This window comes from Tauraco erythrolophus, chromosome Z, assembly GCF_009769465.1.
Source record: "Tauraco erythrolophus isolate bTauEry1 chromosome Z, bTauEry1.pri, whole genome shotgun sequence".
In the NCBI taxonomy this organism is placed as follows: Eukaryota; Metazoa; Chordata; class Aves; order Musophagiformes; family Musophagidae; genus Tauraco; species Tauraco erythrolophus.
This window is the reverse complement of record NC_141496.1, coordinates 63,280,199-63,303,976: the sequence shown is the minus strand read 5'-3', so window position 1 is coordinate 63,303,976 and position 23,778 is coordinate 63,280,199. Positions and strand designations below refer to the sequence as shown.

The 23,778-nt window shown below is 39.7% G+C and overlaps 2 protein-coding genes across 6 annotated transcripts in view; one reads left to right on the top strand and one right to left on the bottom strand.

The window, feature by feature from the left end:
- Nucleotides 1-225: 225 nt before the first annotated feature.
- Nucleotides 226-21,233, bottom strand: RNF170 (ring finger protein 170). Of its 4 annotated transcripts, none has more exons than XM_086628921.1 (8): nt 21,206-21,233; nt 18,600-18,690; nt 12,050-12,193; nt 7,202-7,277; nt 5,710-5,821; nt 4,561-4,634; nt 2,506-2,610; nt 226-767 (listed from the first exon to the last, which is right to left on the bottom strand). In XM_086628921.1, the coding sequence occupies exons 3-8, from the start codon at nt 12,184-12,186 to the stop codon at nt 498-500; spliced, it is 774 nt and encodes a 257-aa protein (XP_086485047.1). In that variant the 5' UTR covers nt 12,187-12,193; nt 18,600-18,690; nt 21,206-21,233; the 3' UTR covers nt 226-497. The 4 variants fall into 4 exon arrangements, with proteins under 4 accessions (XP_086485047.1, XP_086485048.1, XP_009985913.1 ...); XM_086628922.1 differs by having other exon boundaries at nt 5,710-5,818; XM_009987611.2 differs by lacking the exons at nt 18,600-18,690; nt 21,206-21,233 and adding an exon at nt 15,277-15,309.
- Nucleotides 21,234-21,422: 189 nt separating this feature from the next.
- Nucleotides 21,423-23,778, top strand: part of HOOK3 (hook microtubule tethering protein 3) — a 93,872-nt gene continuing 91,516 nt past the window's right edge. For both annotated transcript variants that reach the window (XM_086628955.1, XM_086628954.1), the window contains exon 1: nt 21,423-21,512. In XM_086628955.1, the coding sequence (XP_086485081.1) occupies nt 21,456-21,512 (57 nt within the window). In that variant the 5' untranslated portion in view covers nt 21,423-21,455. The remainder of the gene's footprint in view (nt 21,513-23,778) is intronic.

Genomic DNA, 23,778 nt, shown 5'->3' with positions numbered 1-23,778 from the left:
AGTTTCTTCTTCCTCAGAGACACACAAAGCTGCTTTTATTTTAAAAAACTCTAGCCCACGACAGGGAGACGTTAAACAATTTGGCTGTGATAACTGTACTGTGAAGAATTTCTGAATTTCCTTATACATGTCTAGGTTACCCACATGGATTTTTTGTCAGAAGTCCTTTACTAGAACTCCTTTTTCTCAAACCACACACCAAAAAGGTGCTTTCTGCTTTGATTACATACAGTTGTTCACCAGGTGAAAGTAGATGAAGGTAGTTTAGTACATTATGAAACTAACCTCATCCTTACGAAGCGTATGTAATACACAAATTAAAGATTCCAGTTAAGCATCACCACACAGTAACCCTTCATATTTGTGTAAGATGACCAGCTATGAAATTGTGACTACTGAAACTGTACACAAGTGCCTTGCCGCATCATACCTATGTTATTGTTGTCTTTTTAAAACATTCCACAACCACCTCTGCATTTAGGTCATTTTCGTCCATTTCATCTGTTCAGCCGCTGTGTTACCACTTCTCGGTACATGATAGAGATATATATCAGCAGGAGAAAAATGACAAAGAAATCATCCAAGAACCCCAGAATTCCAAAGAGGGCTTCAGGAAGAAAATCCAGAGGTGAAGCTAGGTAGAGCAAGGCTCCAAGCAAGCAGAGGAATATTCTGATGCGAAACATCCAGAAGAGGCCCCCAACAGAAAACATCTCCCTGAAAGCATGTCGCAATAAAGTGGGCAGATCCATAATTCTCTCCATAATCTATGAAGAAAGAAACCAAAAGTTAATATTTTGCTTTAGCAACAGGCCCATGCTAAATGGGTCTTTTTTTAGTCTGAAGTTTCTATTATTACATTACAGCTTTGGAATCTGTTAGTTTATTAGAATTCACACAAAAAACAGTGATACAAGACATCTTGCATTTAGTTTTGCTGTGTAAAAAGTCAGATTTAGAATATAAAAGTTTTCAAGAAACAGTCAAACTCTGCTATTCTATACTGTAAAACATACATTTAACTCACTACAAATACATTGAGATCTATTAAGAAAGAAAAGCAGTGACTACTACAGTAAAACAAATGACTGAGAAAGTGAGAAACAGCAAACAGGTTATCTGGAGGGCAATATTGATCGGAATGGAAGACTACTAGGGATTTTGAGAAAAAAACAATAGGTAAAGCAGAACAGGTTGCAGCTCTTCAGAAACACACCTCCTCCCCTGGCACATAACCACTAATTCACATACGTTTCCTAAGGATGGATCAAGCTTCCAAGTAAACTAAAGAACCTTTAAATGAATCCATCCCTGGCTCCTTTCCGTTTTTCTACTATGATTCTGTCATCTTAGTGAGGGACTGCTCAGTAGCAAATTTGCGTGTTTTTGATGTGAGGCATAGGGAGAGTGAACTTTGGAATTTTATATTGGTTCCTCTTCCACTGTACACAGTTTCTACACAGAGCCATGACATTAAAATAAGTTCTTGCCAAGGCTGAAAAAGTTCTCTAGAAAGGATTTTTTTATGTGTTTAAGACAATACATTGCATATAAATCAAAGACAATTTATCTAGTCCTGTTACGGGACTGCTTTAATGCAGACTTCTGGCATGACCTCAGACAGGTTATTGCCCACAGAGAAGTCCAATGGAGCCGGAAAGGTAGTTTCAATCTATTCTGGATCAAAAGCATAACGGTTTTGTTGTTTAGAACACGAAAAAAAATATTCCCATCTCACACCTCTTTTGTCTCTTTGGACTGCAAATTTTTCTTGTTAATGTTTTGTTACTATATCCAAATACAATGAACAGAGGAAGACACGCAGGGAAGATACTAGTATGAGTGTGCGTGCGATTCACCTTGCAAATCAAAACACGCACATAGAAGACAGGCTCACGAGGCTGACTTTCTAAAAGTTCACAGAACTCCAACCCTCTCTCCTAGCTATTTATCAAAAAAATCCTGTTTTCTTCACTCAGAGAGCAGAATAAAGACTGTAATACAATCTAGAAGGAAAAAAAAAAAAAAAAAAATCAAGACAAGAAATCCGAGGAAGAAAGGCACCAAATAGAACTTCAGATTCTTCCAATCAATGTAAAGAGATCAATCAAGTGAATACTCTTCCTTGCAGGTCATGTATTTCATTAAGTATTTTTACAGAGTAATTATTAATCCTTTCAAATTAACGAGTCATAGTTAAAAAAGAGCTTACCACAAGAATAAGGAACGCAAGGCTTATAAACAGTTCTCACTCACAACAAAAATGCAAGTTTCCATACCTTTCCACAAATCATAAATAAATATTTTCAAGGTCCTGGGTTTGCCCTGACTATATATACACGAAGTTCCTAAGGAAAACTTCATAGTCTCTAAGCATCATGAAGAGCTAATTCATATTCCATGGAGAAAAAAAAAAAGGGGGTGGGTGGGGGTGGGAAATAACAAAAAACGCTGTTAATCTCCCCTAAGATCACTGACTTCCACTCAAATTTACCCGAAACTTACAGATCTAGGCTGTCCTGAGAACCTCCGATTGTATTCATTAACATCTTGAAATACTTGGGTTGCATCCTGCTGATCTTCACCAAAGAGTGGTAAAAACAATGTCACCTAGGCACAGCAGGGAGATTTTGTTACATGTGCAACTATCTTTTAAATGCAGGCATTGTGAACTATAAATGAAAACAGTAATCTACAGTTAACTTCAAAGAAAAAAAAGTTTGTTTTAGTTGAATGTTAAGTAGCAAAATAAGATGAAAACTACTAACATCCATACCTCTGCTAAGTTTTAACAAACTCATTGCTTACAACTCTTTAAAGAATATTAATTTTTAAAAAGATTGTTAAAAACAAGCATAAAACCCCTCCTTCTAAGAGAGGCTTAAAGGAAATTTTTCTAAACACCTAAATGGTTTATGTTTCAGAAATAGGACAGATGATTTGGAGAACAAAGTTAATTTATCAAGTTAATCTAGTTTTGTTTTTTAAACTGAAAATCAAATCAAGCGACTAATGAGGGCATTCTTCTTCCTTCTTTAGAATGGCCTTGCATTTCAGCAAACAAGCAGCAAAACTCATGCTTTTCCATATGAACCTCACACCAAGATAAAGAATAATATAGAATAATAAGTTAGCAGAAAAAGATATTAACCTTCAACCCTTTTGTAAGCATAGAGAACTGTGCTGTGTTCTTGAGTGAACTTTAATGCAAACATACTAAAATACATAAGCTCATATTCACATATATCTTATCTGTCTATACAAGAGTTTTTGAAAAGCGAAGACTTGTATTTGGAAGCAATGTTCAGGTATAAAATGTAGATTATCATAGGAAACAGAAAATACATAGCGCTTTAAATTATTACAATTTCCAAAAGCTCCCTCTGCATCTTGCCACTAAATATGTATCTTATATCTGTGCAGCAGTGACATTTAGCAAATCACAGCACGAGTGGATCTACGTTCTGCGCCTAGACCTGCCGCAAGCCTTCTCTATGACTCGTATTGTTCATGTGTACAGACCTCCACCCTCCGTTTATAAACCAGACCTCACTCTTCTTACTTCACAGGGAGAAAATGAATGCATAACCATGCAGGCAGTACCCAATTTACATGTTACTCAGAGGAAGGTAGAAGACTACCTATGTAAGGAGAGATACTAAAAAAAAGAAGTTATTTTCCGTTTTTCCAACTTCCTCGCCTTTATTTTTTCACGTCTCTCTCCTAACTGGCTACACTCTAAACCTACTCATTCTTTCTCTAGTCATACTTATTTTTCTTTCCTTCCTCTCTGTTCTTTAAGTCCTTTGTCCTGCTGATAGACACAATTAAAGCAGGATATAATGCATAAGCAAGCGCATGAAGCATGTTATATAACTCATCAGAAGTTATTAGCTTTGGAGTTTGTGAACTGTTAAAATAAAGATGTACTTTTGTTAAAACATACACCACAAGACTCAGAGATCCCAAGTGCTAATGAGCTGCAGGGACATACTTCAAACTGACAATGTAAGTTGCGTAGGAAGTAAGTTAATGCTTGTTCTACAATGCTGAGATTAATATTACATACAAACTAAAAATAGGGACAAAAGAAGAAATTGACATGGATAGGTTTTTTTGGCAGGGAGTGAAGGAAGGGAGAGGGTACTTCTCAGAAAACAGTAGTATACTGCCTACTGGCAGCCTTCCACCACAGCCAGGTCTTTCAGATGCAAGTTCTGGTAAAGTTGTATAACATCCTCAACAGAAAGCGTGGAAGAATCACAGTTAAGATCTTACGTTTTTTTTTTCATATAACCCTTTAAAGAAAAACAGCTGACTATCACTGCTGTTCCTTAAATTTGAGTTGCAGGAATAATCTATGTTTTTTGAGCCATTTGGCAAAGCAAAAAGTTCAAAAAAACTTAATGTCCACCACCTACGTCTCACAAATTCATATTCTTTCAGTTTCTCAGACAACTTCTGTCAGTCTCACTATTGCAGTTCATGTAAGTAAGTGCTTTTTTGGTAAGCTATACTAGACAGCCAAACTACCAGGTCCATGATTACTTAAAATATTACCGTTTGTCTGCAGATTGGACAACGGATGGCACCAAGCCATGAGCCATATCTCCAGTATGCAATAATGCAGGAACCTGATGAAGGTAAGTTACAGACATTTAAACTTCTGAGTTGAAACACCTTTGCATGAAATAAAATGTTACAAACCAAGGAAAACAATTGAAGTGTATAAGAAGTTAGGTTAAATCTATCTTTTCTGGTGTAATTTTGTATACAGCATTCACTGAAGATAGCAAGAATCCACGTGTTCAAATTCAATTCTGTTAATGAGAAAAATCCTGAATAGGTTCAACTGTATCATTAATCTGAAGGTATTACTTCCTGAAAAGACAGAAAACTTCTTAACTGAAGAAGCAAATAATTAAAAGTTTTACCAGTTTAAAATTTAGAAGTCAAAAGAATTTCAAGAGATGTAAATTTTTTCCTAAAACCCTGGCTTTATTATCAGTTTCAATAGGTGAAGGAATATATAAAAATCTGAGTACAGTAACTGTTTTCCAAATTTGTAATTTTATTCTTTTAAACGACTAGGCATGGTATGCACTATATATTCCACAAAACTAGATGAATGCAGTGAAAGAATCTTATTGGGAACTTGAAGGAGAGGAAGCAAAATGCTACTTATAGTGTTCATCTGTAAATTTGAATAGCTGGGCCTCAAAAAAACAAGGCAAAAACTTTAAGCATTATGAATGTAAGTCTTAATTCTTCAGGACTTGCAAGAAAAAAAAAACCAACAGCATTCTGAGATAAAGATAATACCAAGCAGAATTTTTTACTCTTTCTAAACCAGTTTTTTTAAATAGTTATGTTTCAAAGTGGCTTTCAGCCTCTTCACTTTTTTACTAACTGGAAATAAATTATACTCTCTGTCCTTGACACTTTTAAATTAACTGCAGTTTAAATCTTGATAGCATAGAAAAAAATGCAGCACACACTCAGAGTGACTGTTTATTCAGAAATATATTTTCATAACAATTTATATAAAAATTATTTCTAATGCAGGCTAGAAGATAAGCAGTTAAAATCAAACAAAGCCTTGTATAAGGGTGACTTTACTAGTGTCAAAAGTTTGTATTTCGATTCTAGTCTTATCTTTGTATTTCTGTTCTGGTTTTATCCTTGGGGTTTGGGGTTTTTCTTGCTTACCACAGAAGAGATGTCCACAGTTTGTTTCTATAGGAAATGTAGCCTGTTGCAAACAGACTGGACAGGACATATCTGTATAGAAGCGATGTCTATCACCAGCAGAAGCATCCTCCTGGAACAGAAGTGAAATGCAAAGTTTTAGAGATAACTATTTTTATGTAGTCTACTGAGTTTTTTTTTAAAAAAAAATCCAATGTTCATTTACTAGAAGTCAAACAGTCAAAAGCAAAACTACGTGAAATTAAAAGAAATATATTTAAATTAAAATATCAAGCATACTTAAACGCAAAAACTAGTTCACTAAGTAAGTTCTTTTGACAAGCCCACTATTGTCCCTCCATCTAAGTATGGACTTCAATCCAGTTAAAGATCGTAAAGAAAGAACCTCCTTGGTCCTTCACATTAAGTTAGGTTAGACATGCTGAAGCATGAGTAACAACTCGGATCTAGACTATTACTCCGTTATCCTAAGCAGCGTTGTCCAGAGCCAGGTAACTGAACTGCATTGCTTACCAGTTGCAGTATTTAGTGTTCCCAAGCCCAAGCACAGAGATCAGCTTTCACTGCCATGAAATGTTTTTTCTTCCCATTTTGCCACATTTGTCTTGCACATAAATATGCACTGTAGTTCAAAATCTGTCATTATTTCAAGAAGTATTATGACAACGGACTCTCCTTAATACTCTCCAAAAGCACAGCTTTTCACTGTAGGGCTGGGACTCAGCAATTTCCAGTAACCTGGCCTAGACTCTCCCATTCTCTCCTCTATATGTCAGAACCAGATGCAATCATAGAACCATAGAATAGTTTGAGTCAGAAGGACCTTTCAAGATCATGTAAGTGCAACTCCACTGCCATGGGCAGGGACATCTGTCACCAGATCAGACTGTTCAAAGCCCCATCCAACCTGACCTTGAACACTTCCAGGGATGGGGCATCCACAACTTCTCTGAGCAACCTGTTCCAGTGCCTCAACACCCTCATGGTAAAAAACTTCTTCCTTATGTCCCAGCTAAACCTGACCTCTTTCACTTTAAAACCATTGCCCCTTGTCCTGTCACTAAAGGCTTCGGTAAAGTTTCATTCTGTCAATCTTTGCTGCCTAGTTCTTGTTGCTGTGCCATTGTTCTGCTACACACAGTTTATCAGTCTAAACATCTAACCTTTGTTCTGTGGCAGCAAGCTGTACTCCAGATTTCCTTTCCTTTACTGCTAAATTCCCAGGAACTTTGCAGGAAGCACACAACATAATCTAACATACTCCACCTTGTGGCAAAAACTTGTTTGAAAAAAGAACCAGACAAGTATTTAATTTTAATTACTTATGCATAAAGAAAGTCTCTGTTATCTCATTACTCCATAAATTTCAAGGATGCCGCTGTACAGTAAGTAAGCTTCCATAACTTCTAAGACCAGCCTCTTCCAGAACGTCAGAGAAGTATACACTACCCCAAAGCTGACAGCTGAATAATGCCAACAGTTAGCACAGCACCTGCTCAGTTTGAAGCTGCTGACGAAGAGCTCGCACTAGCTCTTGATTTTCTGGGTGTATGTTCTGATGTTCATTTCTGTGAAAAGAAACATAAGAAATAATAAAAACTGAACACTGTGATCCAACACTGAAAAATAACTGATTGAAAAAAAAACAAATTTGAACAAAGTGCAAAAAGCATTCTTTCCTGCTGTAAAGGATTTTAAAGGAAGTACATAAATAATTAAGGAAACAGGACATTGATTCTACATCCTAAAGTTACTCTGGACATTCAAAGATACACAGCAGCAAGATTTTTCAGAGAAACTCCATAATCAATCATCAAATCATGTTAAAACTAGATTTTAATCTGAAATAAAATTAAGCCATCAACCTGCAAAAAATCAAGATGCGTGACAACTTTTGTATTTATCATGCAGAAATATTTTTAATTTTTGTTTCCACTGCTAGTTTTTGTATTGTTGGTCTACTTGGAAAATTTCTTATTTTTTTCACTCACTGTCTAAGTTAGAGAGTTGAAAAATCCTAATCATTTCAATTTTATCTGCTACATCAAAGATTAAGACATAACATTTACATAAGAAGAGGTAGGCAAACTCTTACATTTAGAATCTTGAATTTATGTAACTATCAGCAGACTGGATATAAAAAGAAATCACTCTTTTAAAGTCACTCTTTAAAAAGACTCTACAGGCAAGAAAACTACGGGTTAGAGATGCCAAGGGGAATCATAGGGAAGGGACTCACTGAAGAAAGGAGGTTGGATATATCACAAGTTTGAAATTCAAAAGCACAATGGGAGCAGAACTGGAATTAAAAATGATGCTGACAACATTAAGAGGTGTTGAGTTATCATAAATAATGAGTCAACAACATCATATTCAAAACTGTGAATTTTTATGCTTTATTCATATGGATTTCACTGGTGATACATTCTGCTAAGCACTGTTGAGGTCTCAGCTGGATTCTGTTTTCCATTTTGGGCTAAACGCATAAAAACACAGAGAACTTGGATTAACTTCAGGAGAGAACAAGAACTACTGCCCACATTTTTTAAACATTAGAGTGAAAAAATGTCAGTTCACATAGAAGACGACTCACAGAGAGAAAAGGGGACAGGATAAGGCTTTCATGCTATAAACATGAGCAATTACTTCCCACAGTTATCTGAGGTTGGTGGGAAAACCTTTCTAACCGCCAAGTGTACAAAATCAGAAAAGGTTACCTCAGGGTATTGTGATCTATCTTTGACTAAAAGTTAAATCAAAAAACAGGTTGCACTGCTTCCAGGGATGATCCTAGGCAAGCTGATCCTCTGTCAGAGCTGAGGGCTGGACTGGCTGAATTGTTAGGGTATTTTCTGGTCGCAGTTCTACTTACATAACTTCCTCAATGGTTCTAGGAGCTTCTGCAATATTTTCCTTCATTTGATGTGGTCAATCATAATACTGCATTACTGCTATCTTTACCTTCATTCTTTCTTCAAAGCAGAACAGAAAAACCCCTTATTTTTTATACTAATAATTACATGGTTATCTATAAAAAGTAAATCTATTTAACACTAATGTGGGTGACACATGGAAGTTACTGGATGGGAAGCTTACATTAAACCCCTTCTTGCCTACCTTAGGTCTCCATGAGTCAGATTTTATGGATGTTGTCTGTCATACATGTTACATGCATAAAAGTATTGCCCTGTTTAGATGCTACAAATGAGTATATTTTGCACCTTCACTTTGCCAGAACTTTGATATATATTGAAATTCAATTCAAATCACAGACAAGTGGAAGGCGTGAATTATAAACCAGTTTATTCTGATTCCTTCATGAACAACTAATTGCAAATTTGCTGCTGAAGTGTTACCCAGTGAAAAGCTATACTGAGCAAAGAATAATCTTAAGAGCTCAAATTAAAAGAGTAGATATGGTAAAGCTACCTGGGCAATACTGGCATATCATCCTTGTACAAATACTTCATTTACACGACCTTATTCTGGTATCACATATTGCATTGAATACATGAGAGTATTCATAGAGCTCTAGAGGTACAGTATAACATATGTCACTTATGCATAAGATGCTGAGGTAGCAGAACACTGCAATGTCCAGGAGGGGACAGGCAGAGCTCAAGGCACATACAATTCATAACTTCTGTCATGCAATTAGGACAAGAAAATAAATGAAACAAAAGAAAAACAGTATGGTACTATGTAATTAAAGGCACTATCAAACACAAGCCAGAAAGAAATAGTTAAATGCAGAGTCTTTTAATTTCCCAATTCTGAGTGTTAGCACTCCATCACTTGAGTAAAAAAGTCCCATCGTGTGGAAGGTTGTACTATGTATCACAAAGGGACCCACGAAATTGTCATTACCAGAAGGAGGAAGGCTGCCTCCTCATTCAGTGTGCAGTCTCACCCAGGGAAAGTGAGGGACAGTACTTATGGGGACTGGTGTGTCACTGCACAAGGATGGCCACTGTTAATTTCCAAGGATTAAGATCTCACTTTTGTTGAAAATACTGACTTGATCTTATAATCAAACCATGCGATGGGCTGGAAAAAGAAGAAAAAAAGGATCTAAACCTGCAGATTCATAAACATGGGTTAGTGAAGTCATCTGGGACAAGTAGGGAATCTCTGATACAAAGCACTGGAGCGTCAGACTCCCTTTAATTTGTTGGATAAACTAAATTTTCACAGTCTCATTTGCAACACGACAACCCATTCACAAGTTTAAAAGATGATGGAAAAAATCTGACTGCATTTTATCAAAAATTTGTAACTCAAAGACTTACAGGTTTTACAAAAGTATCTTAGAGTGACTGAACTGAACATCAGCAACTTGTCGTATATGTTAATTGCTACTAACAAGTTTCTCCACCAAAAGCACAGGGACCTTCAGCTCATGCCCTGATGTGATGTTTCATCGAGTTCTACCTGCTGGAAACAAGTACAGCAATCATATCCCTTAACAGTTCTTTACATATTCCAGTTCCGCACCCTAAAAATCTACTGCAACATACACTCCTTGCTGCCTACTTTCCCCTTTTATTGAGCTCCTGCAACCTTATTCATTACCCTCAGCTTTCTTTTATGTATTCTTACCCAGGACCTGTTCCTATCCAACTTAAGAATTTCAGATGTTGCATACAGAAGTATTGATGGCAAGGAGACTGGGGTAATGGACACAGTATAAGCAACACACCGACCACTGTATTGCCTAAGATAACTAGTGAAGAAAAAAAAATACTTCTTTTGTTCCCTACTCCCTCTTCAGTGCTAAATAAATAAGAATTACTATACTTTTTGTACAGTACAGGTTTTCTACCATACTGTGCAGATTTTGATGGAGAGAATACAAAGGAGGTAAAGGAAAAATGCTGCTGAATATAGACAATTTCAGATGGCACCAGAAGGCACAGCAGAGAGCTAAGAGGGCACTGACAGGACTTTCAGTAGTCAGTCACACAATGCAGAAATAAACAAGCTTCAAGACTTCCAAAGTATGGAAGCTTTGTGTCTGAGCTTGTTCACCTTTCCAGAAAATAAAGCATTAGGATCCACAGACAAAACTTTTACTTAGCTCATTAGACTGCAGAGGTAGTTAGTAACCAGCCCTTCTCTCCTCCCCAAGTAACCCTTCACCATCAATGTACGATCACCCTGAACTCCAATCCTGAGTGAACTCCTGCTGCTCTTGCTCATTGCTGGTCCTTTTTCCACTCATTTTTTTCATGTTCTCAACTTACTTTCCTTTACAAAGTTCAAAACCAAAATGTTTACTTTTAAAACTAATACTTCAAATTCAAGTCACAAATGCTAAAAATGTCAATATAAGGGGCAGAGAAAGCATAAGAGGGAAAAGAGGCACTCTTGATGTCATCTGAACAACTGAAACAACCTTGGAAAGGAAAGTAAGGTGAAGTGCACACATTTCTCAGATTCCTTTACTATCTCCTGGTCCTGAATGGCAGCGCTGTCTTGCAGTACAACCAAGCTTTCCCACTTCTGGTTTCTTTGGTAGTTTGCTCTCAAATACCTCCTACCCTGCTAATACTCCTCATCTGGAAAGATCCTCCTCAGTAAATTCCATAAGGCCAATGCATCACTAAAATTAAGTTCTCTTAGTTGCTAACACTCTTCTGTGTTCAGAAGTCTAAAGACATCAGCAAAAAAAAAAAAAGCCAATCTGAAGCTCAGACTTATTTTCCCAAAACACATAGGCTAAGATATTTCTTAGATTGCAAGGAAAAACTCTGAAATGAAAAAAAAAGCTTTGATTACTTGACCATTAAAGTTATTGAATTCTGAACTTAGAAGTATGCTTCTCATAAAGCAAAACGAAGTCTGTGATTTTCTAGCGTATTCATTTATAAACCATCAGTCAATTTATTCAGGTTTGCAGTTTCATTTTTTTGGGTGGGTTTTTTTTTTTTTTTTTGAAGGAGACTGCAACTAGAACATATATTGGAGGATTATATCCAATCTTAATTGTGGAGTCATTAGTGACAAACCTGTACTTTGTAATCAAATATGACACATCAGCCATATAGACTGTGAATTCAATCATTTTCAGTTTTAAGGAATGACAAACATTATTTAGTTTGATCATTTGAAGATAAGGAAGAGTTGAATCTTACTTTTGAGAAATGCATCATTTCATTCCAACTGTGAATTAAAAATGCAAAACTCTGCCAAGCAATTGGTTAAACAGAGTGATATAACAATAATTTCCTCAATTTCACAAAATCACAGTTGTTCTGAATACCAACGCAAAAATTTGTTGAGAAAGTTAGAATTTTACATATGCAGGTATGTAGTTTAATTCCTGTCAATATATTCTCACCTTAAAAGCGTATATACCAGAGCAGCAATGAAAGTGAAACTGAGCACAACTGCCACCAGTACCTGGTCACTTATTCCTTCTATAACTGAATCATTATCTAGCTTCAAACTCTGAACTTCTGCTTGGTGACTGGCCATCACAGGTCTAAAATGTAAACAGAAACACATACATATACATACATATATATATATATTAAAACATACACGCACACATGCATTTTAAATACAGCTACAAATAAAGTGTATACACATCTATTCATACACACAATAAATTCCTGAAGCAACAGATTAGTCATTGCTGTGGGAAAAAGCGGTAAAAAAGTGGGAACAGATGCATTTTTATCAAACATTGAGCTTGCTGCAGAAGTCTGCAAAACATTTGTCTTGCGCAGTAGCAAACAAGTCTTAAATGGCTGTGTCGTGATCTAAAGATTTAAAAAAAAAAATAAATCAGATACTTTACCTGGGAATCTTTACCACACAACTTGCCCAGGAATAGGTCACTGCTGAATTAGACATATTCTAAGGACAATTCATTTATAAAGAGCACAATGGCTCTGCATTACCAAGAATTTTAGCTATTACGCAACGTATCATGGCTGCTAGGCTGAGACAATGTAATTTTTAGAAACCTGATTTTCACCACTTATGCAAAGAAAGAAACAAGGACACTTGGGGCTTAGCTTTTAGAATGTTAAACACCAATTTGGATACACAGGAATCACCTAATGCACTTTATATTGTATCTGTCTTTTCTACACATTACCATCCTTCAGCTGGAAACATGGGAAAAACTTGAAAGAATTAAAAACTTGAAAGTATTATCAGGTTTCCCTAGTTAGACTCGTTTGGTTTATTGTAATTTCACATACGCGACAATCAGAACTACGTGCCAATGCTAAAATTTATTACCCTACAGCATGAACCTACAGCTGGAGACAAGCAAAATAAAATAGTTTCCAACACACTGCTAAATCATTCCTGTTGCAATCAGGAAGTGAAATGAACTACAGCCGTGAATATCATGAAACCAGAAAAGTGAAGCTAATTCTGGCAAATGACCAAAATAATCATATTGAAGCTATGTCCATACACAATTAAAGTATTTGTCATACAGAGCTGACACAAAATCTCAGCATCAGTTTCTCAGGCCAGATAAGACTGGTATCATTTACCTTACTCCCTAGATCAGTGTACGTGCCATAAGCTTGCAAGCTTTCATCAGAACTTTTCTCTACTTCACAGCTCATGTGTCATTTTTTAATTTGAACCTTGGTGTCCAGCAAACATCACCAGACACTGCCTGGCCCTGAATTAATTTCAAAACTGAAACGGAATACAGGTCATTGGAATTTCAGTGCATACCTGTAATGACTACCCTGGCGAGATTTCAACATGCCAGTCTACTGCTAATAAAAAAGTGTCACCTTTTCCATAAGACAGCTACTCTCGCCTCCAGATCTTTTCTTGTATGTGTTGTAAGGTTAGCTTGGAAAAAGCTCCACGTTTGTGGGAGCAGCCTTCTGTAGCAGCAATGCAAGAGAAGCTGGTGTATTCTAAGATTATTGTAAAAAACGGTTAAGTGGTATAATTAAGTACCATAAGAGCAAGAGAAAACTCATGGAGAACGAAGGGTAGATTCCTTTAATTGTTGTTGTATTTTTGGGCTTCCACTGTGAAAACCAAAATTAAATAATGAAGAATATATGAAGCGAAGCAATAAACTAAGTTATCCTAAGTGTCCCAACCTGGATGAGACTATTATTTCTGTAACCATAGTAAGAATTTTTGCTAACTATAGCTTTCCTGAAGCAACTGTGTCATAGTCTAACTACTGAAATGTCGATTAATATTTGGAAAGAGTAACTTTCCCCAAAGGTGGAACACCAGTGACTCATCAAGAGCCATGTTTAAAGTAGGTCAGTATTGACACAGGTTTCATATATGCTAATAAATAAAAGACCAGATCTTTGTGGAAAGGTCTTACAAAGCAACAAGGTCCTACACAAGGAGTTACACCATATCTCTGTGTAGCTAGTTACACAACTATATCGCTATAGTTAAAGCCATGAGGCTAAGATATTGTCCAAGTTTTCTGAGCAGCAGTTCCTTGCTGCTGAGGATCTGGACTGGTAGGTGTGCTCATGCCTCCTCAGCTCCACATTCCCAACCCGTATACTTTATTTCTTTGCATATCTAGTAAGCTCCTCTGTCTTACAACACATCACTCTGGGACACTCAGTTTCCACATTCCACAACTGTCTCTCACGCAGTGTGCTTGTATCTTCAACTCCTATGTTTTCTCTCCTTAAGCACTGTCATCAGTCCACTAATTTTTACTGTGTCACACTGTGATTTCTAGGTTGACCACTCAGAAGTAAACGGGAAGCAACTGGTATGTGACGATGCCTCCATTGTCCTGCATCAGCTCTGTTAGAATAGACCAACACGCTAATAACAACTATATCCCATTAAGTGTCACGCACTTTTTTCCAGAAACACACACTGCGGCAGAGACATACAGATGCTTTAACTGCACCTTTGGAAGGCAAGTGTTTTTCACACTGACACCTGAAAGGCTTCCTGTGTCACTGCTTGCTTGGTGCCCTCTGAAACCGACATATGAACTGTCAGTGTCACACAAAGTTAACTCAGTTTGCCTGAGCAGCCTTCAAGACATCCACTCCAGAGCTTTCTTTCCCTCTCCGCGTACTCCTTGCAACAACACCCTTAATAGTTATCTGTCTACCATTAATAGCACTCATTACATCTGCTTGCCTCCATTTCTGCTCATGCACTCTTCTTCACACACCCAACTGTGGTGCCAAGGTTAGCATCAGAATGCCTAAGAAATACACAGATCTTCACCTTCTCTTCCTTCCTGCACATAATGCCAGTTACTTGTACCTACTTCGTCCCTTCACTTACTGCTTACGACTTTCCAAATAACCATTTTCACACAAACTTAGTGTCCACAAGAAACTCCTACACGATCTTTCTGGCTACATAAAATGCCACTCCCTCACTTTGTCTTCACTTATGTATCAATATTGCCAAGATGTATAGAGGAAGGAGTGGAATCTCTGCCTTAGTCTCTCTCCCAACCGCTTCTATTACTAAATTCCAGAGAAGACAGGCAACTGATACTTAAGGCTCATTTCATTCGTGTTTTAACTTACTTGCTGCTCCCGGACAGCCAACAAGTGTCAGGCGTATTCCCCTCCTTACCTTTAGTACTTTTTCTGAATCAGACCATTGCACAGGATGGCTGACACAAATTGTGTAGACTAGGAACGACAAACAGAAAGGTTTCACTTCAAAAGATCAACACATACTTTCTCAGAATAGTCACTCAAGTCCCAGTAGAGACAGTAATAATCTCCTCCTACTCTTATCTCTGGGTTAGCACGTAAAAAAAGCAATGGCTACAAGGAGAATGCTGCTAAAAGACACTATTTGAAAATTGTCTAACTGAAGTAGGAAGGAATTTTCTGATCGCAAGTCTGTTTTGAAAATTTTCAAACAAAATATCTAGAACTGCAAGCTTGCAGTTCATGCTTCTTCAGGTGCAACCACAACAGCCAATGGACACATCTGCAGTGGTCTGAATGCATACCAGACTAGCTAACAGTCCTCACGTGGCTGCTAAGGAATCTCGCCTCCCAGTGCACATGTTTAGCAGCGGTGCTCTTTCAGCTGGCACAACTACTGAGCAGGCTACAGGAGACTTAATTCTTAAATGCTGTAATGAAGACCCTTCGGTCTTCAGAGACAACCAGCACTCACAAGGACTAAGAGTATGTCAGAGAAGACTTCTAGAATCAGACTTTATTTCAGACAGCTAATCTCTCATAATGTAGTAACCTGTAATAATTTGATGTCATTTAATAGCAACCTGATGTGGTTTGTATTAAATTCAACTTTTTTATGTTGATCCATTACATTTACCTGGTTGTGCAAAAATAACAGTACTTCATCAACCTTTTAATCATATAACTGTTCTCAGATCAACGTTCTACACCACAGGCTTTCCAAGCATTAAATAATTTTAAAGCTGTTCTTTCTTCTCTGTAGATTCATGCTACTTTGTTTCTTTTTATAATTACAAAGAAAGTTCAAATTTTTTAATGCTGTGCCTCTATTGTTTTACACAAGAAATTAATTCCCATCTGCACCAGCTCTCCGAGAAAAGTATCAAATTAATAGAATGACTTCAGAGAAAAAAAAAGCAGTAATTGAAAACATTAAATTTTGATAATTGATTTTTGGTTATATTTAGGACTTTTTTCTCTTTTTAGAGAGATTTAACAAGGATAGCTTTCTTAAATGAATGCATAACCACACACTATGTTCCAATTAGGGGATGGAAATCAAACCACATCTAACAATACTCACACCAAAACTGGAACTTACACAGTCAACTTCAGAACATTAAATGTACCAGTTGCAAAGCTTAGCAACCTGACAAAAATGTTGGGCATTTTCCCTCCGTTCCACCCGGGCTCACTAAGTTACAGCTGGACTTCGCAGCACAATACTTGGACCGAGATCAGATTTATCTGCAGTAGGATTCTTGACAGCTACAGAATGTAAACAACTGCGGACTGAATTGCCCACAAAATGCTTGGAAATAAAGAAATGAAAAACAATCCAGTGTTTGCCATGATACATTAAACACTTCTTGTGAGCTATCCAAAGTCAGAATATCCCCATAGTTTTCTGAAGGATTTGAACTTTTCCAAGTTTATCAGGGAAGTAGCATATGCTAATATACTCTCAAAGACACAGAGATTTTTAGGACTACTACCAAAAGAATACACAAGCATAGTGAAAAAGAAGTAAGAGGCTCCTTTCACGTCAGAGAAGTAAACGAGGTAAGGCACAAGGAATACTGCTGTGAGATACAAATTAGTAACAAAGAGCAACATTTTATTGGCTTTAAGAGTACAGTACAATTTGTTCAACATCTGAAAGATACGTTCGATAACAATGTGTCCTTTCAGAGATGGGCTGGGAATGAACTGGATGAGAACAGTATTTTTGTTTGGTGGGTTTTTTTTACTTCATTTTTATTTTGGATACTTTCTTCTTAATGCAGTACTAGCAAGCACCCTCAGTGTCTGAAAAAAAATTATAAACTGAAGACAGTAGTGGTGGGCCAGGGTGCAAGCCAGAAACTGTAGTAACTTTTGTCTGTTGTCTTTCATTAGCAGAAGCTTTACCCTGCTCCTTAAAAATGCTGCTGACTTTGTAGAGACTATGTGTTTTCCAGGATAAGCTAATTCCTCTCTAATTGGTGAAATACTATGAGTCACTTTTTTTTTTTTTTTTTTTTTTAAGACCAAAAAGGCTTTAATTTTTCAAAACTTTCTTCAATGGTAAGAGGAACAATAACAAAAAAATATTTCATATGTATCAACAGGTATCTAATAAGATTGACCTGTTTTAGATAAAAGTCTAAGCATATGAGAATGGAGCATATTTATTCTGTAACCCATACACGCATGCATATTTGCTTATATTGAAATATCTAAGGCATGAATAATGTGTTTTTCTTTCATTTAAGAGAAAATCAGACATAAAATTCCCGAAATAAAGACAAATTCCTAAATTTGGGATAAGAATTGAGACCTCTCTCATCAGAAGTTATCTGGTTACTTCCTACTTCAGGGTAGCAGCAGTTCGTGACCATTGTCTGTGGTTGAGAATGTGACCTTGTGAACGGGCTGGACCCAGCAAACCAGAGCCTGGTTATTTTTACTCTCCTCCATGAAGAGGTCAAAGGTATGCCTAGACTGCATTCAGAAAGCACGAACAACAGCAGGTGTTAAGCGTACTTGATGTAAATGTGTAAACGGCACTGAAGACTCTAGCATGAGTTCACTAGCCTAAATCTGCTAAATCCTGACCCGACACGTTTCATCCGGGTACTTTAGTGTACTGAAGTCGGACTTTGAAATAGTGGTGTAGACACATATAACATTACAAGACAGAAATAAAGGAAATTATGGATAGTGTACTTAGAAAAAGTGTTTTTGAGAAAACGGGAGTAATTAGCTTTTCATTTTCGAGAGCATGGTCTTATTTGAATAAAGCACACACGAAAATCTCTATAATTAAGTATTTCCACACATTTTTTAATATCAGGAGAAAACCATCCAAAGGGCACATTTACTAAGAGAAATTAAAAAATATCAAATATAGCAACACACAAATTGACAAGATACATTCTGTAAGAAGGTTATTAAAACTGAGTTGGGAATACCTTCCTAGGATTTCATGCAGTCTGTTAATACAGCATTAATATGAGTTAGCAGCAACTTTGGAGCCACAAATCAGCTCAGCTGGTACAGCAAAATTATAGCTAAACTCAGTCGCATTATATTCAGTAATCTCTTCACCATAAATCACAGTTGCTTTCAGGACTAGGCTGACAACGTTTGTATGCATGCATGCTCTTTGCGGAAGAGAAAGGAAAAAGCCCAAAGAATCTTGTCGAAATAGAGGGGAGGGCAATTTCAGTAGGCAAGTAGTAATTTTGTTCAATATACCTTAAGAACTGAACAACTGAGGAGGCACGTGCCCGGTAAAGCAGGTCTCTGCAAGGTCTGAGGTCAGTAGTCTCTGAAGCACATTTTTTTCCTAAAGAGAAGAAAAAAAAAAAAAAGAAAAAACTAACGTAGGTATTCTACTTTCACTGGTGGAATCATGCTTTGCAAGTTAAAAATACTACAGATGCAAACTCCAGGCTCAATTCTGTATGGAAAAATAATCCCAAGTTCATACACCGTTCTACTGGAAAAATAAAAAGTCTCCAACCATTTTTCTCATGAGCCTGAAACCACATTGATGGCTTAAAGCAAAAAGACAAATTCAATGGTCTGTATAGCTTTACTGTTTGGAATGTCTCATTGATGACTCATGACCTATGTAAAACAATCCCCAACAAAGTCTTCCACTGCTTTATCAGGCTAAAACATTCTGAAAGGTATAGAATTCTAAAAAAACCCTGAATTCATAGGTTACACAGGAACAGGAGAAACAGTCTGTAAATGCCTTCAGTTCAGATATCCGACTTTTCTGATCAGATAGGAAGAGAAAGGAAATAATGTCACTTAATTATAATAACATTTACTGAAGCATAGTAATACTTCAGCTAAGAATGAAAAGGTTTTAAATCTCCTTTAAGAAAAGTGCCTAAGAATTATTTATTTATTTATTGTAGAAAACAATGCTTCTGTACACAACCTCACATCTAAAACAGACAGCAAAATAAAAAGTATTTACTGCATTTGTTGCATCAACGAAATACCAAATGCAAGCTACACGTCATGACAACAGGCAAAGCAGAGTGGGAAATGGGTATATAAAGGCAGACATGACAGAAAACCTTAAACGCGGAAATACACCTGTGAAAGCATTGTTTGTCAAAAGCACCAAGCATGTAGCTTAAAGAGCACATTAAAACCTGGAAAGGAAAGTTATAGTTGTGCAGCACATATAACTTTCTAAGACTTTTTAACTTATTCCTCAATGTAAAAGCTACCTTTAAGCAAAAAAGAGATCGAATTCATAACTTAAAAATGAAAACATTGGGTTATACAATGAAATCAGTGAGAAGGTACTTTACTGGGAAAACTTGAGAATTTTCCTAGCTTTTACAATACAATTTAATTCAAAACAGGTTGACATAGAGGAACACTCAAGATTTCATCCGTGCTACTAACTTATTTAGAACCATAGAATCATGGAACGTTTTGGGTTGGAAGGAACCTCAAAGCTCATCTAGTTCCAACCCCCCTGCCATGGGCAGGGAAACCCTCCACTACACCAGGTTGCCCAAAGCCTCATCCAACCCAGCCTTGAACACTTCTAGGGATTGGGCATCTACAACTTCTCTGGGCAACCCGTTCCAGTGCCTCACCACTCTCAAAGTGAAGAATTTCTTCCTCATATCCAATCTAAATCCGCCCTCTTTCAGTTTAAAGCCATGACCCCTTGTCCTATCAGTACACACCGTTGTAAAAGGTCCCTCTCCAGGTTTCCTGTAGGCCCCCTTTAGGTACTGGAAGGCTGCAATTTATTGAACTGTGCGAAAACAGGAACAAAGTGATAGTAGTTACTAGATCTGCAACTCTTCCTTTTTTAGTTGTTTATCCAACCCTTAGCTGTTATCAGTGCACTGTGCTTGCCACTCCATGTTGTCGCATGTCAGGCCACTTGCTAACCGACAGGAAACTGCAACTTATCGTGACATCCAACATTGTCACTGCAAACCTCTGATGGGCCAAAATTCAACTGACTACTGAGAAGGAGCTTCTTGAACTCTTCAGGCAATCCCTTTGCAGCGCGATGGAGAGCTACCGTGGCTGCAGCAGTGAGGATGTAGAGCCATGAAACACATGCGTTGCCTTCGAGATTAAAAAATAATGGAATTACCTGCAGCTAGCTCTGAGTCAGTAACTTTCATTTTACGTGAATTAATTTTTACTGCAGCAGAGTTTTGCTCAGAGGAAGTTAATATCATTTTCTACTCCAAAAAGAGAGGAAAATCTTCCAGAGGCTGCTCCTTCCACGAGTCAAACCACATTACTCGTCAGCAACAGGAAACCTGTGGGCGCAGCGCCCTCACAAGCGCACGCTCCCGAAGCCTGGGACAGCGAGGCCCGGGGCGCAGCTGCGAGTCCCTCCCGGCCCCGCCGGAGACCCTCCTCCCTGCCACCCAGACCCCACCCCACCTGCCACCCGGACCCCCACACAGAGCCGGGGACCAGGCGGCGGATCCCGCAGGCGCCGCGGCCCCGGCGACGCGCCTGAGGGGACCGGCGGCGTACAGAGGCCCCCGCGGCCTGCAGCGGGCTGCAGCGGGCCGCGCCTCGCCCCGCCGCAGGGCCGAACCCCACCTCGCTACCGGCTGTAGCAGCGCGGTGAAACGCCGCCGCCCCAGAGCGCACCGCACCGGACCGGGCAAGGCCGGACCGGAAGAGACGCCCACAGCGCACGGAGAGCCTGCGCCCCCCGCCCCGCCGCCGGTGACAGGGGTGCGGGGACGGAGCGCCCAGGCCGGGCCGGGCCGGGCTCCTCGCCCCCGTCCCCGCCCCCTCCCCTCGGCGGCGCGGGGGGAGGGGCCCCGCGTGTCTCCGCGCGGCGGCGGTACCTGAGCTCCCGGCGCGCGCGACGGTCCCCGCCGGCCGCGGCCCCGCCCCCGGCAGCGTCGCCTCGCGTCTCCCCCGCCCCCGCGCGGCGGCGGCCCCACGGCGCAGGCGCGCTCGGGCGGTTCCTGTCAGGTCGCCGTGACGTGTCGGCGCTGCGGTCCGGCCCGGGACGGGACGGGACGGGGCGGGAGGCGGCGCCGCCGGTGGTACCGACTCAGCTGCGGCCGTTAGTGCCTTCAGCCGCGCCGCGCGATGTTCAACGTGGAGAGCCTGGAGCGAGCCGAGCTCGGGGAAAGCCTCCTCACCTGGGTGAGTGCCGCGGGCGCCAGGCCCCTGCCCGGCCGCAGCTGGGCCGCCCGGCGGGGACGCGGCTCCCCGCGCTTCCTCCGCCGCGGCCCCGCTCCGGAAGGAGAGGGCGGCCTCGTCGCGCCTCCCCAGTCCCTGCCCGGGCCTCGCCCTGGCGCTTAGGCTGCCTCCAGCCCGGCTGGGCTCGGCGGAGCGCTGGCGGAGCTGCGGGGCAGGCGGTCTGCCTGGGGTGGGGCTCTCCGCAGCCTTCGCTCTGCCCCTGCGTCGAGGGAACAAAGGAACGGGCGCCTGCGGCACCGCGACCGGCACGGCGGGGCGCCGGCGCGGTCGGAGGTGTGCCCCCCGCCCCGCGTCGTGCGCCCGGGCTCGGCGGGCAAGGTGCTGCCCGTAGCTTTGGTCCTTCCCCCGCGACCCGCGCCCTTCCTGGCGTGCCTCCGCTATGCCAGCGCCGCGTTTTTCTAACCTGCCAGCTGCGCTCGGCGGGCTTTCTGACCAGAAACTTTTTGTCTGTGTTTTAGAGTAGTGTTTGAGCCTCAAGAGACAAAATTCACCAGTGAAGATGAAGATAATGCAGTATCAGCCTAAGAATTTTTTTTTTTTCTTGTTTTAATGTTCGGAGCTTGGTCCATAAACATCTTCAGGTTGTGCTGTCATTCATAGACCAGCCAAAATGTAGTGGACGTTGAACTGGTGTTTGCGACTACTCTGTAATTTGAGCAGCGACTGTAACATAGCCATGAAACTTGTATTTCTGCAGCAGCTGGTTTATTGGTTAGTTGTTTGAAACCACTAGATTTGGTTTTGGGAGTGGTTGGGTTTTTTTCCCACCTCCCTAAGCAAGATTGTCAAGGAAATAAATGCCCACTGTATGAAACTCTGGAGTAAAAGTGATTGTTGAGAAGAAAGAGATTTTCTCTTGTTGACGTTTAGTCTGTGAAAGGCCAGAGCTGGCTAAAGTTATGGTAGTGATGACTGAAGTTACTGGGGGAAAAACAAGCTAAGTTTTTCTGTGGAAGTCAAAAGGGGATGAGCAAGGGAAGTTCAGTGATTGTTAGAGGTGGGCAGGTGGCCTTGGAAAGAGCACAAGGCAGAGGTTTTGGGGAAGAGTGTGACCCAGTGCTTCATATGGGTCTAGAATAAGTAACCAGGTTTCTCTTTCTTTCTCGTGCCTGCCAATCTCTGCATCTCTGTTGCAGTTGGCCACTTGTCCTGCTTTTGGCTTCCCATGCTTTCTTTTTCAGATACTGGGAATGAAAGTCCTCTTACTGGTAGAATTCATGAGGAAGTCAATGTCTGTGAATCCTGGCAAGGAAAGGCTGAGAGGCTCAGTGCTGGGAGAAAGAAGAAGGTTTACTGGGGGGTGATGGAGGAAGGTCTGTTGCCATATGCTGCTAGTTTCCACTTGTTTTCATTTTAGCTGTTTTGGATATGTTCCTCTTCTGCTTTCTGGCAGTAAAGCAGTTATGCCAGTGGCAGAAGCATAAGCTTGGAAGCTTACTTAGCAAGTAGTCACAGTCCCAATGCATTCCTAACTTCCCAGATTTCCAAGTAACCAACAAACTAGCTCTTTCCTTTACACTTGAGACTACTGTGCTCAAAACATGTAAGCTGCTGCAGAAAGAGACTGAATTTCCTGTTGCATGGTATTGGCCTGTTAAGAGTGATTTGAACTGTCGATCCTACCCGTTACCGAATTGCAGGTTGGTCAAAATTGTTCATGTCTTGAGAATATTTTGTTGAAGTATGTGCAGGAGTCTGTCAATTCTGAAAAGATTTTGAAACTAGAAATGTTCCAATATTCAGTTACTTAAGTATGCTTTTCAAATTTGATTTTGAGGTGTTAATATTTCAGTAAAGTTGTTCTTAAAACTTCATAAGGTTAAACTGTTCGCTAGCTAGCGAATGAAACCACAAAATGCACAGTCAGAAGGCAGCGGTTACATCCTTGTTCCCCAAAAGAATTCTTTGTACAGCCAAAGCCAGTGCAAACTAGTGGTTTATATGTGTTCAAAAGGATTGTTTTATCAACTTCTGCACCTGTTAAAATGCAGTGGAAGTTGGATTAGTCTTAATAGAAAATAACCCATTCTTATTTTTGGAGATGAAAAGCTAAAGGTATCTATATGAAGTCTATTCAGTGTTAGTGAAAATCTCCACTAATTTTCTTGCATGAAACAAAAAAGTAGTGGAAAGAACTAGTGATTTGTTTGTTTGTTTGTTTTTTCTTACCACATTTGAGGTTGGTCATTGAAGCAATTGATTTGTTGAG